Source organism: Rhinolophus sinicus, linkage group LG09, assembly GCF_036562045.2.
Source record: "Rhinolophus sinicus isolate RSC01 linkage group LG09, ASM3656204v1, whole genome shotgun sequence".
Lineage (NCBI taxonomy): Eukaryota > Metazoa > Chordata > Mammalia > Chiroptera > Rhinolophidae > Rhinolophus > Rhinolophus sinicus.
In genome coordinates, this window is record NC_133758.1 from 1,629,895 (window position 1) to 1,648,747 (window position 18,853).

The 18,853-nt window shown below is 52.1% G+C and overlaps 1 protein-coding gene across 4 annotated transcripts in view; it reads left to right on the forward strand.

The window, feature by feature from the left end:
* MBP (myelin basic protein) overlaps nt 1-18,853 on the forward strand; it is an 85,329-nt gene that overhangs the window by 42,644 nt on the left and 23,832 nt on the right. For all 4 annotated transcript variants that reach the window (XM_019715598.2, XM_074339821.1, XM_019715607.2 and 1 more), the window contains exon 4: nt 13,347-13,783. In XM_019715598.2, coding sequence (XP_019571157.1) covers nt 13,347-13,783 — 437 coding nt within the window. The remainder of the gene's footprint in view (nt 1-13,346; nt 13,784-18,853) is intronic.

Here is an 18,853-nt window from a genome sequence, read left to right on the forward strand (position 1 = left end):
TTGTAGGAAATGACACCCAATTGTCTCTGTGATAAAAATTTAAAAACTTATAGATAAAAATTTGAAAACATTCTAGATCAGTTTTTCTTCAGTTTTGGAGAACTTGATAATACATACACATCCATATATATGTATGTATGAATTTATTTTTATGACATGCAAATGTTGCCCATCTACTTATGATAATTTCCTTATGAAATTGTCAATTTATTCACGGTTCATGCAACAACACAGAAAAATAGATTGTTATCAGTACCACTTGCGACTAAGTTAGAAGTTTCATAAATAAATCTTTTAATGCATGTATTCCATTCGATACCCTGAAAGTGTAAATGGTTCTGATTATATGATCATGATAAATTGTCTTGAAATGATTTCCAAAAAAGAAAATAAACAAACCGAAAAAAAAGAAAACAAATTTAAGACACTAGTGTGTGCATTACTGAAACAATGCTTTAACCTAGAAATAGTCAAAGCAGCACACAGAGTTTGCCTAAGACCGTTTTTATAAATGAGACCTTGGAACCTGTCCTTTATTTCCATTCATCAAATTGTTACATCGCCTTTTCTGAACTTTAAAAATCATGTTTTAGTGCCTGAGGTTTTTGCAAGTATGTCACCGAATAGTCCTTTACTTGAAGGGTTTTCAAGTTATTTTCACCCTTAAAGCATAGCAGGAGCTGCTACAGGCTGGTACCGAGCGCTGTGTGGCCGCCTCGTGGGGCCGGGACGCGGTCTGTGAAAAGCAGACATTGTGTGGACAGCCCCCATCTCCGCTGCACACATTTGACACCATTGTTCCTGTGGTTTCCAGGGACACAAAGTGCTGTGCACAGATCTGCAACTGTCCCCAAGGGAAGGTCTAAAACTAACCCTGTCTTTACTGAACACCCAACAGTCAGTGCACGGATGGGATTGTACCTGTCCTGCAAAACGGAGCATGCATATAAAATGTTACCGCTTGTGACTAGTTTTTCTATTAAGAAACAAAAGTATTCTCTGAATACTTACAAAATAACATAAATGCTTTTAGAAGTAGGGTGGTTAAACTTGATACTATGTTTTAGCTGAGAGAAGGGACGCCAGTCAAAACTAGTTATGTCCAGACTCGTGCTCCCTCCTCATTTGCTGACAGCAAACGCCAGGAGCTGGGTGATCTGGTCTCTCTTCTCGGGAGGCTGAGGGCACCGTTCCTAGAACATGTGTCCGGCTGCAGGGTAGGAAGGCCACTCTCTGCACATCTCCCTCCCCTCCCTTCTTTACCTTGGAACAATTGCAGCTGAATGTTGGATATCCGTGCGTTCAACAAGCAAACGTTCCAGAAAGGGCGTGGAAAGTGATGGCCATTTCCGTTTGAGTGTAAGCTGCTAGTTTTCTTTATCTCTGCAGTGGTACCTCTAGGTCTGACTTGTTTCTTACCGTGCTCCATTCACTACTAGAAAGTCACATCTTTCTGCTGGTTACAAAGAGTGTAGCTTTTATTGCACGAACCCCTTTGGTTTTCTGCAAGACTTTTATTGGCAATTCTTCCAAAATAAACCATCGTCTATGATTATTTAGCAAACAAACTTCAGAATTGAAAGGGAGGAAGAAAGATAACATGAGAAAATTCTAATCTCCCAGAGGGCCGGCTTCCTTTCAGTAAGTGTGCACATTCATCTTCTCCTTTAAAAATAACTGTCGTTAACCCTGTTCATGATGTTAACTCTAACTGCGTTTTATAAACCTGCCTTACGCGTCCGGACGACAGCCTACCATAGCCTCTTCCACTCTGCACTCAGACTGACTTCTCCTGCTGTCACGTGGCACTAATGTCCGTTCTGGGTTGTTAAGGCTGCCTGGACTAATGACTCCTGCTCTTACAGCTTGAAATGAGATTACAGATCACAGAGGTCAATGTGCTTTTCTGCCAAGGGGCAGATAGTAAACATTTTAGGCGTTGGGGGCCCTGTGGTCCCTGTCACGCCTGCTCAGCTGTGTCTGCCAGGCATCAGCAAATGGGCGTGGCTATTCCCACCAGACTGTTGACGGACACTGGAATTTGAACTTCCTGTACTTGCCATGGGTCATGAAGTGCTAGCTTTTCCTTTTTTAACTATTTAGGGAGGTAAAAGCACATTGTCAGCTTGCAGGCTGCACAGAAACCGGCGATGGGCCACACTGGTCCTGGGCACGCTGTGCTGATGGACACCTGTCCACTGCTGACATGAAGGTCCTGCCCACGTCAGGACCCTGGGCGGCCATCCTGGTGTCTGCACACACAGAAGGCCACAGAAAATCTCTGCCTATCAGCCAGACACGAAAGTTCTTGTATTTTAAAAGTATCACTGCAAAGCTAACAGGAGCACCCATCATGTGAATGAATTAATAAGTAATTCTTCCATTAAGCAAGTAATATACATATATGTTGGGGGTGCTGAGGGCACAGGGGACAGTGGGTCAGAGTCAGGCCTGGGGAGCTGCCCCTTCCTTGTCTGCTCCCCGGGACCCAGTTATGGAGCTGAAGGAAAACACACAACGTGGGTTTGCGTTTCTGTCCCCTGTGTGCTGTGGAGTAAGACGCTCGGTTTCCTTCAGATGTGAAGTCAGGTTAGTGGCGTGTGCTCTTTGCTGGGTGGGACCCAAGGTGAAGGTGTGGCAGAAAGTTCTCTGTAAGCGTCACCTCCGGGCTCATGTCGGTCCTCAGAGTGGCGTTCATGACGCTCCTGAGTTGTAGTGTCAGCACGTTGTCCTGTGTCCTGTTTGCAACCAGGAACACCTGTGGCCGCAAGACCCTGCCCCTCTGCAGCCACACACCACCACCACCCCCCCGCCCCACTCCCACCACCACGCTGCCTCCGACAAAGACAGGGATCCTGGGTCACGCCCAGAACTAGAGTCTGTGCAGAGTGGCCTTCCTGAGTGTGCGCTGGGCGGTTTGGGGCGTGACCCGATGGCTGGTGGAGGTGACAGCCTGAGCTCTCGGCCTGGAGAGTGATTCCTCCCAGCCCAGCAATCCTAGGAAGAGTTTCAGGGTGTGCTAACTCATATAAGGTGAGACTGATTTTCACACACGTCAGAAATGAGGTCACTGCTTCTTCCTCTCACACAGTAAAAACTGCTGTCGCTTGCAGAACACGGTGAGAGGGCCTTGGTGGCATTTGGAATGATACCGGGGACGAAGGGCTGCAATGAGTCAAAGTGAAGAAAATTATCTGAGCACAAAGTGGGGACTGGTGGGGGGGGGCTCGCTGCTTGGTGGCCCCCAGAAGTCGTGGACCAGGAGACATGCAGGTCTTTCTCGGGACCTCAGCAGTGAGCCAGAGCATGGTGCCCAGCCAGCCCGGAAAGCGGGTGCAGGTGAGGGCTGTGGCTTTGGATCCACCAAGACAGGCCTCGAGGTGACGCCCAGAACGCACCGTCTTCCTGTTCTCAGGGTCTTTCCACCTTCATTAGGGTTTCCTGGAATGACTGCAGGTTCTGGCGCCCTGACCTTTGCCTTCTTGGTTGTTTTCTGATGTCCTTACACTTTGGGGGAGAAAGGGAAATTCAGGAACTCAAAGGGGTCAGCCCTGCATTTCCTCCGATGGCTGCTTTAAATCATATATTAAAATGTTTACACGCTAGGTCCTCTCAGGAATCTAAACGTGATGCCCGCGCCCCTGACCCACAGCTGTTGGTCAGAGTCACCGGCTGGAGTCTGGGCTTCAGCACTGGAGGTTTGAGAAGCTTCCGGGTGACGCTAACATTCCCCAGGGAGCGGTGGCTGAAGTTGTCATCCAGCTGTGTCCCTTCACTCTGTGACAGTGTTAATCAGGAAGGGAACAAAGATCAGGAAAAGTGGGGAAGACGGCAAGACAGCGGCTACTTCCGTGGCCCTGGAGGCCTATGGGTCGCTCCCAACAAGACTTCCCAGGGCTTCTTCCCCCACCACCTTCTCCATGCCCCAAGATTTCTGTTTAGTTGATCTGGGTTGGGGGGCCAGGGGGCAGTGAGAGGCTGTGACAGCTCCCCAATGAGTATAATGTGCAGCCAGGATGGAGAGCCACCGTCACCGCCTCTTGGGGCTCTCTATCCAGGGCTCGTTTATTGAGCACACGCCATGAGCTGGAGCAGTGCCGCTCAAATGTGAGCCGCTCCGTGGTCAGGACCCCTGCAGGGCTGGTCACGCACAGACCGCTGGCCCCCGGGGTTCCTAGCCAGCAGATCTGTGTGGCACGCTCAGTAGCCTAAAACAAACCCACCTATGAGCCCCCGCTTCTGTGGGCGAGCAGGCCAGGCAGGCTTAGCTTCCCTGGAACCGCAGGGAAGCCACTTCCAGGTGCAGGCAGGTTGTGGGCAGAATTCAGTTCTGTGCTGTTGTAGGGGTGAGATCCCTGTTTCCATGCTGGTGGTCAGCCAGGGTCACCCTCAGCTCCTAGAGGCCACTCTGGACCCTGCAGGTGGACCCTCCATTGCTAATGCCAGCAGCATTGCCCTCTCCTTCCCATGCTTGGACGGGCGACTCTCTGACCCCACTTTGCTACAGCTGGAGACAGCTCGCTGCCTGCAGAAGCCTCCTGTGTTGGTCTAACAGCCCAGATCCTGTCCTTTTTGCCATAGGACATAACATAATCACAAGTGACACTCATCACAGTCACAGCTTCCACGCACTCTGAGAGGAGGGTGAGGAATTACTGGGGCCAGTCTTAGAATTCTGCCTAATGCAAGGCATGAAAGGAATATTGGGTGAGTGGGTGAGTGATGGATAGATGGATGGATGGATGGATGGATGGATGGATGGATGGATGGATAGGGGGATGCATGGATGAAAGGATGGGTGGATAGAGGAAGGAAAGAAGGAAAAAAGGGAAGGAAGATGGATGATGGGTAGATAGATGGGTGGGTGAGTGGGTGGATGATGGATGGATGGATGGATGATGTATGTATGGATGGATCGATGGATGGATGGGTGGATGGATCACGTATAGAACCTCATCCCTGTGCAGGATATTGCCAGATGAGGCTTATAAATACAACAATAGCAATGGCAGTAACCAGAGGCCTGCCTGAGCACTCACGGCGCCCCAGGGCTAAGAACACTTGATTACCTAAACCCCAAGTGCCCATCAAAACAGTGCTGTGAGGGAGCCCTAACTAGTCGCTGGGTTTTGCAGATGAAGCCCCCAAGGCTACAGGGATTAAAACACAAGTTCAAGGTCCCATGTCAGTGGTAGACCAAAGAATCAATGTCCTCTGGTCTTGAATCCCAGCAGACCTTCAGTCTTGCACCAAATCGGTTCAATCCTACTGGCATTTATTGAGCACCCACAGTGTAAAATTGCCTATGGTAGGAATACACTTCCTACCGTATTTACTCCGCGCTGAGAAGCACGTCGTCGCGGTGCCTGTGGTACCACTTCCCGGGGGGATCTTGCTGCCTCCTGGGTCTGTTGATTGTCCGCACAAAGTCACTTTGAGAATCGCCAGAGGTTGCACCTGGAACAGCCCCTGTGTTTGGGGAGCGGGCGTATGGACGGTTACCCCCTTTTACAGTGAAGAAACTCAGGTCCCCCCAGGTGCAGACTCAGTGAAGCCCCCAGCCCCGACCCTGCTCTATGCATGAGGCTGTGTTTCCCATGACCCAGACCTTGCTGTGGGAGGGTTCGAGGGATGAGCTATTTAGAGCAAATAAAAACTATATGTTCTGGGTACACAAAGGAGGCATTAGTGTGAGATGGGTGGGTTGATAAGATTCATTTGTGAAAATATTTTAAAGAAATCTCTGCGGGCAGCCAGGCGGGCGGCCGCATGCCTCTCATAGATGCAGAATTTCTGCCATAGCAAATCCAAGGCCACACCATGGCCTTTTTGTTTCCTCCCCCTCCCTGGTGACCCCAAGCACAGCGTGCCAGGGACAGAAGTGTCCCACAAACAAGGACAGTCCTCTTTAGCCCTAGCCTACACTGGCAAATTCCAGGGCCCCAAGGCCCAGGGACACCACTGGTCCTTCTGCAGAGAGCGGCCTGCTGGCAGACTCACAGGCACCCCCAGAGCCCCTTCCCAAATCGGTGTGGCCAGCCAAAGCACAGCTGTGAGTTCTTAGTATGTCCCCCTCGCCCCTCACCTGTCTGGACAGCAAGGTTGAGGTTTTGTCCAGGGCACTGAGCATCATGGCCCAGTTCGTGGCATGTAGATTTAAGGCAGGACGCTTGCAGGGTGGGGTCCCCACCTGTCCTCCTGTGAGGGGCAGGAGTTGAGTGCTTGGGCAGAAGTGCTGTCCCTAGGACACAGTCTGCAGCCAACACCTGGCTTCTCCAGGGAGCCCAGTTTGGGAGACGCTGGGTCCACGTGTAATCAGAGCCTGCAGGGCACACTCTCAGCAGCCAGCATGACTGCAGCCCCCACCACAATGCCAAGATGGAAAGGGGCCAGATTTGCACCAGCAGGACTGGTGTGTTGCTTTCCTCTGGGGCTTATCACGCCGAAGGGGACAGACGGTCTCCTATCAGATAACATGTATCCAAACGCTCAGTGTGAAGACGTGCACAGAAAGTAAGCTGGGAATTTTGTTCACATGCAAATGGCCAGCTTCATACCTTGGACAAAAACGGGAACCTGGCCGGTCTGCAGGTCCAGAGTCACAATGTCCACTTGAAGACGTGAGCTTGGGTGTGTACTCCCTTACTTTGCTCTAGCTGGTCCTGGGAGCAAGCCTCAAAACGGTGTCATTCATGGCAATCTGCATTGTACGATGACTTTCGTGGTCTCAATGATCTTTAAGATACCATGTGATGAAAATATGGAGGAAAAGTATAAATTTAAAAAGCATGAGTTTAAACACACCAAATGGAAGACCAAACAAGTAACGATTCCCTCCATTGCTTGCATTTCACCACCATAGTTTCTTTACTGCACACTCCTGCTTGGAGTTAGAAACTAAGGATTCATCTGAATGTTCTCGTGCCTTGGGATACGTGCACTGATTTGGGGTGATACATCCTCACGGACTGTAAGCCAGGAAGCCAGACAGTGAATCACTTTAGGAGGAGACAGTGTCCTGGACAACGGGACACACAGTTGCTCTGACTTCTGTCCTCGTGTTTACATCACGGCCACCAGTGCCCCAGCACCCACCTCCCAATCGCTGTGTGTGTGTCCTCGCCAGCCCAGGGGGGTGAAGGCCCCGTCTACAACTTTCCATGCGGGGTCCCTGCATTTCCTTGTCTTCCAAGTAACTTCTTCCTCAGGGTCCCTTCCCAAAAGAGGGAAGTGGAGGAGACCACATGGCCTCTGAGCGTTGCCTGAGCTCCGAGGAACTGTTTCCAGCGGCTTGTATGCTCGCTTTTTGAATCCCAACATTTCCTTGGACAGTTGTTGCCCCAGGTCCTGTAAAAGATAACTAGGGAGTGAGTGGGGCAGGGGGACTGTGGGGATCCTCCGCCTGTGCCTGGGAAGCCGGGGTGTCAGGCTCGGTGAGGGGACAGGCGGCTGGGCATATGTGTTTTGGAGCCTGCACAAGGCCTCACCCCTGAGCAAATCAGCGCCTGTGACAGGACAGACCTGTCAGCTCAGTCCAACTGTGACTTTGGTGGGTTTGGGGGTTTGGCTTTGGTTTCAGTAATTTTGTGGGAACTTAGGACACTCAGAACAAACTAAACTATGCTTGGAACCTCACTAGATATGCCCTCAAAACAATTGTTTTTAAAACCAAGGTAGAAATGCGGGTCAAACCAGTGAGTGCGATCCCACAAAATGAATGGAGAAATTGTGTTTTCTGTCAGAATACCTGATGGATAAGTAGTTGGTGGCAAACCGAGAACTGGGGGTTCAGAGCAGAGGAATGTGGTTCGTGGGGTTGGGATTTTTGCAGAGGGCGGGGGTGGGCGTAGGAGGGGATGGGGTCCATCCACGTGAGGTCAGCTAGAGGCCTTAGCTTCCCAGTTCTTCCCAGCTGTGAGCTCCCCGGAGGTCACCAGGGCTGCACAGCGTGACCTATGCTTGGGGTGGCCTGGGGAGGGAGGTGGGGACAGATGCAGCCTCTTGGCAGAAGAGTCAGAGAGTGACCTAAGTGCATTCCAGGGCCAGCCCTTTATTCTGAGATGACAGCTTTTCTGTCATTTTCATTCAAAAATTCCCTTTTTTCTTTACTGAAATTGTGGGGTAGTGCATGGTGGTTATTTGTTTTCTTTTAATATCTTAGCTGGAAAAATAGAAACTTCTCCAAGTCCTGAGATGACAGTATGAACACCCATCATCCTTACCCCCAATTTTTACTACTTTACTGGCCCGTGAAGTGAAGTCTGGGGACCCCTACTTAGATAGGAACAATGCACATCAATGAAATAAACCAACAGTGATAATTTGTGGTGGGCTAAGACTCCACTGCACGTTTTTAAAGTTTAACAATTGGCGAAACCTCTGATAGCTGACTGAGGACCCTTTTTCATTGTTTCCAGTCTCATTAAAGATCTGATCAGCCATGAGTATGAAACTTTATTAAACTTCCCTAGTGACATTAGAGCTGGTGACCCTGGCGTCTAACGTTTCGAGACCTCTAATCACAGAACAAAATGAGTGAATTGTGGTGAAAAGAAGGACATGGTCCCCTCCATCTCATCGGTAGTTTGTAGTTTAGTTTAACAGCAAAGTGCCTGTCACTCTGGTGTGGTGAGCACAATAGTGACACTTGGAATAACAATGCTCTCTATTCCTGTCAACCTGAGAAGCCCTGGCGCTCAGAGAAAAGCCGCCACGCTTGCAGTGCTCTCAGCCCTGCAGACAGAATGTGTGAGGGCCCCCCCCCCGCCCCCAGCGGACAGCGCCCGCCCTGGCCCCCCCAGAGGTGTGACAAGCGCTGAGGTCAGGCTCCAATAGCGGCAGCAGGTGTCGTCACCGCAGGAGGAGTGATAAGAGGCCTTCCCGGCACAGGCCACCTCACGCTGAGACCCCTGGGCGTTGTGCAGCCCCACACGCGGCCACAGGCTCCAGATCAGGAGTATCTCTGACACTGAACTTTCCTGAAAATCGCCATGTGCTGTGAGCGGTGTGCGTGGCCGGTGTCTGACCGCGGGCGGTGCTGAAGCCGGGCGGCCGAGCCGCAGCTCTGGAGAAACAGCCGAGCTGCTGCCCACGGCCCTGCGGCCCATTACACAGCGCGGGATTGGGGCGCCATCCCCATCATTCTGCTTTATTGGGTGGGGGTGTCGGGCATTCGTATGTTTTCTCATGTGCGCACTTGCGTGCACACACACACACACACACACGCACGGGCGGTTAGATGAGTTATGCATAGAATCTGCCTTCCATGGACACCATGGAATAGATCATAAACACGCACTCTGGAATAACAATGATGTTTACATATAGGACCGGATTCACTTCAGCCTCACAATTCTATTTTAGATGCACTTGTACGAATAGTTGATGTGTGTCACTCACTTTCTGGGTACAGCACAGAGTTGTGCTCTGAGCTTCTAGATTGTTCCAGGGTGACCCTGTGACTGTCGGATGGCAGTGTCATCTTCAGCCTTTGTGGTGTTTCATAGTCGTTCATGCCTTCTGTCCAGGCCAGCAGACGTCGTCACTTGGGAATCCATGGTGAGTGGGTGCACAGGGCACGGGGCGTGCCATGGGGCAGCCCCTCCTGCCTGCAGAGCTAAGCCCGGACATGCCCTGGGCTCCCAGCGTCTCTGAGGGCCCTGGCCGAGCTCTTAGGTGAACTTGAGGGCTTTCTAGTAAAGCCCCTCCCTCCATCCGTCCTGGTCAGGCCCTTGCTAAGCAGCTGTGATCCAGAGATGCCCCAGCCACCAGCTGCCTACAGTTAAATTTTACCCTGAGAGGAAAGCCTAGTTGCACTGAAAGCTGGTTAGAGCTGGAGAATCCCGGTGTGAGGCTCTAGACCCAGGGACATAAAGAGTCTGCAGTTTCTAGAAGGAGACACAGGGACACGGAGCTGGGCACACGTGCTGGGATGCACAGGAGCTCAAAACCAAAGCAGGCGGGCGGGTTTGTCCTCAATGCTGTGACAATGAGGGCCACTCAGGGGCATGACCTCAGGGCCTTGTGCTGGGGAAGCTAATTTCACGGTCACCCCGCAACTGTGCGGTGGAACCCTGAGACAGAACTGAAGAGGAGATGAGCAATGATGGTGTGACAAACCCGGCAGGGAAAGCAAAAGGAAGACAGTGGTTGCAGTCAGTTGGGTACAGATTCCAGAGGGAGAAGCCACAGGACGTGGGGCGCCTGCCTGAGGGACAAAGTCGGTGGGAGCGGCCGACACGCAGGCAGCAGTGGGGCCCCGTGGCCTTTCACTGCCACCCCCTCACTCATGACAGTTGTCAGTTTCTTTAAATAGTCAGCACTGTCCCCCGATGTCACCATCCTGTTTTGTGGGTGTCTCTCTGCTCCAGAAAGCCATTCTGTGATTGTCATGTCACCACCTTTCAAAGGCCGGTCCATTTCCCACGTAAGTTTTCTGGGGCTCATTCTAGCACTTAGATTGAGGTGGGTTTGGGGTTTTTTTACAGCAGTTTCTCACCAGGTCCTGTAGAATTTGAACAGTAAGAGTGTTGTCAGCGTGTGTTGTGCAGAGTCAGGGTACGCCTTGCAAGCTGGGCACTAAATGCTTCAGAACCAGAGTTCTAAAAACATCCGGGCTCTGGGCTTTGATGTGGTTAAAGCTGATATGAACTGATGAATTGAAACCACACTTATCCTTCCAAAAATGCTGTATGTCCACGGATTCCGACCACTCCCATCCTCCCTGTGTGCTGGGAGAAGCTGCTTTCAGGACACAAGTGCCCTTCTCTGCGCCTCACAAATAGCTGTATTCAGGGACACAAAACCCCACTGTGGTGAAAATGTTAGTATTCACATGGGCTCCTGTTTGGTTACGGCATTTACTCCTATACAATGCAGCGACTGTGTCCCTTTCCTTTGCATGAATTCCTACCAGCCAGGATGGAAAGCCCAGCTAGAGAGCCTGCTGCAGCCTGAAAGCAGCCCTGCACCCGCACACCCTGCAGCCCTGTGATGGCTGCTTCTTCCGTGTGCAAGGACGCAATGAGACGCGCAAATATCCGTGTCCTCACGTGGTTGATTGAACCCGTGCTCGTGTGCCGTGCTCTAAGTGATGGATTTCCAAACCACCTGGCAACTGTGTGCGCTCCTGGGGACCCAAGGAAGGTCCTGGGTGCCGGCCGTCACCCAGTGCTTTGTCACTGGACAACCAGTGTGGTGTCCCTGGCAGTAAGTCACTCTGCCTAGGAACACAGGCCAGTGTATGACAGCTGGTGAGGGTCACTCGTGGGACAGCCTCTTGACCCTGTGATTTTGTTGGCAGAGTGTGGAACCCTTTGCCTTCTGTGCTTTACGTATTTGTGAAGTATATGTTGTAGATACACAGACCTCCACAAGTAGAGATAACAAAGGAAAACGACCCTGCCTTAAGCCTCGTGTGACACCGGCCCCTGCCCGCCCCCCCACCTGCATCTCTTCCTGGACAGCAGCCCCTCCCACCTGTGCCCACCTGCAGGCCTAAGCCTTGGCCACCTGAAGTCTGGCCCCGCCCACACCCCCCTGGCACCTCCCCTTGCTCTGGGTGGAGGCAAGGGCAGCTCCTGGCCTGAGCTTCTCGATTGTGCCAGAGTGACAGTGTCCTCGTCTTTATTCACAGACTGGCCTAGGTCCATGCACCTCCCACAGCACCTCTGCCCTCGGGCTCAGGCCCTTCTGCTGGTGAACACGCCAGGCCCCGCAAGGGGCCTCCTTCCCTCGCAGAAGCAGCGACCCCGCCCAGGCCCTTGTGGCCACTGGCATTTCATCCAGATGTCCCCTCAGGCAGCCTTCCTGATGCCCTTAGCCTTCTCTGCTTTCTCTCATATCGTTACTTGATGTGAAATTATACATTGTATCCATTTCCTGTGGCTGTCACGACACATTAGCCCAAACTGCAGGACGTAAAACAACAGGAATGTTTTCTCTGTCAGTTATGGAGACCAGGAGGCTGCACTCCAGCTGTGGGCGGCAGGGCAGTGCTCTCGCTGAAGCTGCCAGCGGGAGCCATGGAGGGTCATGGCTCTGACCTGCTGCTGTTCCTGGCGGCCCCGCCTCCCTCGTCCTGTAGGCACATGGCAGCGTGACCTCTCCCGTGTCTGTGTCCAAAGCCCCTCTCAGAAGGGCTCCGGTCATTGCGTCAGGGCCCATTCCTCATCTGCACTCGAGCACACCTACAGAAGACCCTTTCCCAAATAATGTCGCATTCATAGGTACCGGGGTTAGGACATGGACATGCTGTTTGGGGACATTATCCAAGCCATGACACACATTCTCGCCTGTGCTTATGAGACCAGGACCTCAGCCTGCTCATCATTGTAACCCAAATATCTACAGCACATGACACTTCTTAGGTGCTCAGCAGATGACGGCTGGGTGGCTGGGTCTATGGGTGGTGGCTGGATGGCTGGGTATGCAGATGGTTGGGTGAATGGGTGGGCAGGTAGCTGGGTGGGGGGTTGGGGGGTTAGACAGATGAATGGATGAATGGATGCTGTTGGGTACATGTCTGTGAACAGATTGTCAGATGGTTACATGGATGGATGGAAGGTGTGACTAAACCCACATTTTCTGCATATAAGTAATAAAGTTTGGGGAGGAAACTATCTACATGACATTCATTTAAACCTAACTTGTAACTTGAGAGCAAAATGCATGTGTTGCCATTCTGGAGAGAAACGCTGCATTATTTTTTGGTAAAAAGCCATGAGCTGGTGGCACACAGCATCAATACCCCATTGGCACGTCAAAGGTTCTCATTGTTGCTGCTGTCAGCTTGGAATGTCCTGAGCGAGTACTTTCTGGTGCAGGGGGCCCTGGAATCTGGGCGCTGAGGAATCTAAGGGCCCATGTCTTTAGGGCAGGGATTGCAAAAAGGTGTGGGAAGTTCTCTTTGCACCAAGAACACTAAAAATGCCTTTTGTCAAATCAATGCTCCCAACACACTTAGCTTATGTGCCAGTGGCTTTTTCAATAGTAAGTGTCCCATAAATGTGCCTGCCGTCCTGGATTCTCTAAACGCAGCGGTGGCCTCACCCAGGGGACACTGGACGCAATCCCTGTGTGCTCTGGCCGCTCCATCAGGAAGCCCTGTGTGCCTTCTCGGGGGTCCCAAATCTGGAGTAGTGGCAATTGCCAGGCCTCAGGGACACGGAGCTGCAGCCTGGATTTGCAGCCCAGGTCGGGGGTGCCCGGGAGGTCTGGGCTGCCTCTCGCCCTAGGGCAGCGGCACCGTCTGTGGGTTTGTAGACCAGTTGACCACCCTCGAAGAAAGCGGCATTGTCCCGCACTGCTTTGCACAGCCCGTGTTCACATCTCACTGTTGTTTGCAGGAGAGGCAGATGTGGAGCCGAACAATGAGACCCCCTCTCAGGACACAGCGGTGACAGACTCCAAGCGCACAGCGGGCCCGAAGAATGCCTGGCCAGACGCCAGCCCAGCTGACCCCGGGGGCCGCCCCCACTTGATCCGCCTCTTCTCCCGAGATGCCCCGGGGAGGGAGGACAACACCTTCAAAGACAGGCCCTCGGAGTCAGACGAGCTCCAGACCATCCAAGAGGACAGCGCAGCCACTCCCGAGGGCCTGGATGTGATGGCGTCACAGAAAAGACCCTCCCAGAGGCACGGGTCCAAGTACCTGGCCTCCGCCAGCCCCATGGACCACGCACGGCACGGCTTCCTCCCCAGGCACAGAGACACGGGCTTCCTGGACTCCCTCGGGCGCTTCTTTGGAGGTGACAGGGGTGTGCCCAAGCGGGGCTCAGGCAAGGTGAGCTCTGAGGAGTAGAGGAGCGCTTTAGCTTAGATGGAAAAGGAAGGACGTTCTGGCGGCAGGTGAGCTAAGCCACAGATGAGACGCAGAGCGACCGCTTAGCTGCCTAGGGTGTGGTCCTCGCTGGACATGCTTGCAGGCCTGGGAGGGGTGGGGCTGCTGCTTCCCTGCTTCCTCTCACCCCGCTGGTCCTCCTCACAAGGGACTGCCACCAGACGTGGCTCGGGAGTGCAGGGGCGTCCTGACCTCTGCCCCTCCGGGTGGCGTGGGTGCGGCACCGCAGACAGGGCCCCCTGTCCGCAGGCCCCCGTGTCTGGCGCTTGGGGTTTAGGGCTGGTTGCTCTCCTGCTGCCCACGGTCTGGGCGACACGCTTGTTTTTGGACCCAGTGCTAAGCTCCATATTGCTTTGCAACCGTAATGCAATTGAGGACTTTGGGACAATCTCAAAATGTAAATTCGCCTTGAGAAGACATTCTCTCTTGTCTGAGTTGTTTAGGGGAAGGGGCTGGAGGGATAGTGAGTGTGTTTGTGAATCAAAACTGTATCCTTTGTGATTCCATTGATTTGAATGCAGAGCCTGTGAAATTTTATTTTTTAAATGTTCTGTAGATAAAAATGTGTCAAAAGAAAAAAACGCCCCTACTGTGGGCCAGTTTCTGACAGTGTCTCCTGGAGTTAATTGTGAATCGTTCATCTGTGGCCCGTGTGTCATTAAAGCGATAATCCCCAAGTGGCATTCCGATAGTGGCAAGAGTCACGTGACTCCTCAGAGTGTTGGGTGGCTGGTGACTGTGGAAGGAGAGGTTTTTCAGAAAGCACCCCCACCCCCACTCCCTGCTTATTGGGTGTGCTTACAAATCACATAAAATGCAGCTTTTTTTCTGGCTGTGAGCCTGCTTCTTCCGGAGGACTTTGGGGAATGTAAGAGGCTTTTGAGTAAAGTGCGGGCAGGGGTCCGCCTCAGGGTGACAGCGTCATGGAGCCCTGGGCTACTTGGAGTGAAGAAGTTCCTAAAACTTGCTTCCGTCTCTAATGACAGCGCTTCAAATGATGGGCATTGAAGCTGTGGAGGATGACACCAGCATCAGTTTTGCCTTTGGTGCAGGTGTCACAGTGCGTGAGGTTTCAGGCACTGGTCAGTTGCATCTTAGCATCTGGTCCAGGTGAGACCTCTTATGGGGACACCTGTCATGACTTGTGGTGACTTACCCTTGGCATACCGTAAGTGCTTCCAGAATTCATCCTCTGTCCAGTTCCTTCCGTGTCTGTATCTGGAGCGTCTCCCTTTACTTTGGGGCTGTCCTCCCTCACCCTGACCTACTTCATGCCAATTTCACTCTGGCGCTTTCCAAGCTCAGCATCAAAGCCCCCAGACCTGGCTGCCTAGTGACACCTGTGCTTGTGCTTGGCCTCCCATAAGCCTGTGCCATCGCGGGTTTGAAACCTTAAACTATTCTGCTTGGCCCGGGAGCAGGTAAAATATATTGAAACTGTGCAAAAAAGGTGAAATAGCTGGACAGCATGTGTTGTGAAACCAACTCCATTGTGGTGGTCATGGTTTAAGTTACAATAAAACTCTGGAAGCATCTATGTCCATGACTGTGACTTCATCTGAAAGTGGATGTTCGTACACATGCATGTGTTTGTCCTTTATGTAGTTACAGCCTTTATGTAGTTTGTGCCTTTATGTATTGCTTTAAGTCTCTTATGCTCTTCAGTATGTGCGAAGACTGTAGTGTCAGAAGGTGCCGGCCACATTGCAAAACAAGTGTTGCCAGATTATCAAGGATCCAGAGAAAGGAAAACATGTTCACGGGATGGTTAAAAATAAACACAATGTTTAAATGATTTAGAGTTTTTGGAGTATCAGTTGTGCTCACCACTGAATGTTGACTCAAAGTTCTTCAATGGTCAGCCTTGCCCTTTGGTGCCCCAGGGTCAGCGCGTGGCCAAAGGCTGCTTGTTCCAAACACAGGCCACGGGTGATTGTGGGCAGTACCTTTGCTCACTGCAGGAAGTGAGGACTCCTGGCAGTGTTTGCTGGGCCCACCTGTGTATTGTGGACCCTTTGTTGGCTTGCTTTCCCTCACTGCAGAGGTGAGCATAACGCAGCCCCCGCCCAGCAACACCCACGGCACCAGGCAGCCTGCCCTGTTGATTGTGTGGCCTGCTGAGGGTTACGTTGTGTTTTGGTTTTTGCTTGGCTCGGTTGATGAATCTGAAGAGCCCTTGTCTCAGACTCCAGAAATGTCATTTGGATCGAAGCGTGAAACTAAGAGAGTCAGGAGGCGTGGTGTTGTCCATGAAAGCCCGTTTCATCATGTCACATGTTCCGTTTCTAAGCTCGTCGTCGTCTGAGGCATACAGGGTGTGAGAGGGAACCCACAGGTCTGGGTGGCGGCCCACTCCTGCTGCGTGTCTGGGGAAAGCAGCTATTCCTCTCCTCTGTCGAGAGTAGGAATTTCCAGTAGAATCTCAAAACACTGAATGGAGCAATGGCCCCGGACACAGGCTGTCGGGGTCCCCTCTGCTGCCCTCCCTGCTCTGGGAGCACGTGGGGCCGCCACCCCCAGTCCTCAGAATGCACCGAACGCCCACCCTCTGTGAGGCTGGGAGCTGACGTTCAAGGAAAGTGCATTATAAATTCCTGAGGAAGCAGAATCTTTTGAGAGCCATAGATGCAAAGTGCACTCACGGAGAACACGCCCTTTGTTGGGAGAGGAAAGAAAGAAGGGCTGTGTTGTTTGCTTGGGGACCAGGTCTCCCAGCTGCCTGGAACATGGGGCCTCGTGAGGTGGCCTGGCCCTTGGGGGGAAGGTCATATGCCCTCGGGCTGTTTGGAACAGGTGGCTGTCCCAGGCCGCCGTCCCCATTCCTGCACTGCCAGTCTCCCTCCTGGGCCAGGACTGGGACCTGCGGCCACTCAGGCCTGACCGGCCAAAGCCTGAGACCTTAGCAGTCCAAGCATGCTTCCTTCTTTTTATCTCAGTGTTACAGTTTACAAAATGACTCAGCCGGACACAGATTGTAACTCGGGGCAGTTTCCAGGTGAGAGTGCAGGCAGGTCCACGGCCCTCCTCTCTACTCTTGTCCACTTCCAAAGAGGTTGTTCAAGCTAGATTCTGTCCTGACGATTTCACCTCGTTTTCTCTCTTTCCTTTACCTTCAAAATACCATTTATTGGGGGGGGGGGGGGGGACAGCCAGTTAGCTCAGTTGGTTAGAGCGCGGTGCTCTTAACAACAAGGTTGCCAGTTTGATCCCCACATGGGCTAGTGTGAGCTGTGCCCTCCACAACTAGATTGAAACAACTGCTTGGAGCTGACGGGTCCTGGAAAAACACACTTAAAATACATAAAAGTTTAAGAAAACAAAACACCATTTATAATCAACTATCCTCAGTGCTCTGTGTTACTTCTGTGCCCTAATGTGGATTGTGTGGGGTAAAGAGCATTGTTGTCACTTAATGTTTTGGGTAAATTCAATCTTGTAAATTAGTCCCGATGTTCTGTTTCCTGGGTTCTTAGTTTCATTTCACACATTTTAGTTCTGCAGTAACTTAGTTCATCATTGTTAACATGATATGCTGATTGTGTGCGGAGGTAGAGTCTGTAACCCTATGGGGGTGTAACATCTGGAGGCGAAAGGAGCACACAGTCGGAGGCGTCTCGGGGGGGCCCCCCACCCCACATGTGTGTCCGGCCCCAGTCAGTGGCCAGTGGACCCGCACTCGGTCCTTCCAGCTCGGAGCACTGATGCTCACAGGAGCCCAGCCCTGCACATGGAACCAAATTAAATCTCAGCGTGAGTCTCCATGGCAACGAGCCAGCCACTCAGTGCATCAGCATGCCCAGAGATTTGGCCAGAGATCTTTCCAGAAAAAAGCCAAATGTGGTGGTGGGTGTACTTGTTTCTTCACCCAAACGAAACCATTCTGAGATTTCCTCCAAGTTCCCTTTGAAGCACCACTACCCTGATCAATGATCAGTGTTTTCCACGGCTTGGCGACCAGCTCGCCCCTGTGTCCTCCTGGGGCCCCATGTCCCCAGTTGTCCACTGTGCTTAAACAGGCAATGGTTCGAGTATGTCCCTGCATTGGTGGAGACTTCACTGCGTCCTCTTTATGAATTATGTTGATGTGTTTAATGGTGATTGCCTTCTTGTGATTATATTCCAATTTGATTTTGTGATGCAGTTTTGCTTTATATCTATTTCTTCCTTTTTATGCATTTATTAAACAGTTTAACAGACCGAGGGTGGTGTACTAATTGCATGTGACTTTTTTTAAGTTGTCCTTTTTGGTATCCCTCCCTTACTAAGTGCATTTACAACTGGTACTTTCGTGGCCTCCTGGTACAGCCACCAACAGGTGAGTCTGGGGGCCGTGGCCAGCCCTCCTGCACACGGAGGTCGCGGTGTGTCACTTGCATCGCAAAGACACTTCGTTCATTTCTCTCCACGGCCGGTTTGGTGTCCTGGTCTATTCTGGGTGTAGCTCTGCGTGATATTCCAGTGTCCCCACAAGGCGCCGTCTGCACGTGGAGGGTGTGGGTCCTGAGGGGGACCTGATCCTGAGGTGTGTCTGCAGCACAGTGCACTCAGCAGCCGCTGAGCGACTAGCGCACGGAAGACCCAGCCTGTCCGCGCTCCCCGGCGAGTGTCAGAGAAGCACTCGAGGGTCCACAGGACAGGAGGGCTGGCTCTTCTCAAGGACGGCCGTGAGCGCTCGCACTGAAGGGCAAGGTCAGGGCTGACGACCGGAAGTAAAGGCAGACATGGAAATAATTCTGACGTGTCGTCCACTCCTCCGTCCAGGCTGTCCTGCCACAGACCCTGTCCCAACCCGGCTCCTTTTAAACACGTGTCCATTTTACAGCATTTCTTTTCCATCATCATCAATTTCCCTTTTTTTAACAGGATCAGTCATTTGGTGACAGGCAGTTCTGATGGGCTGATGGGGGGCTCAGCTCGACATCTGAGGGACTCTGTCATCTTAGGCACACATGGGGCACTGCGCTCACGTGCAAATCATGAAGCCGTCGAGCGGCATGTAGGATGTGCAGGCAC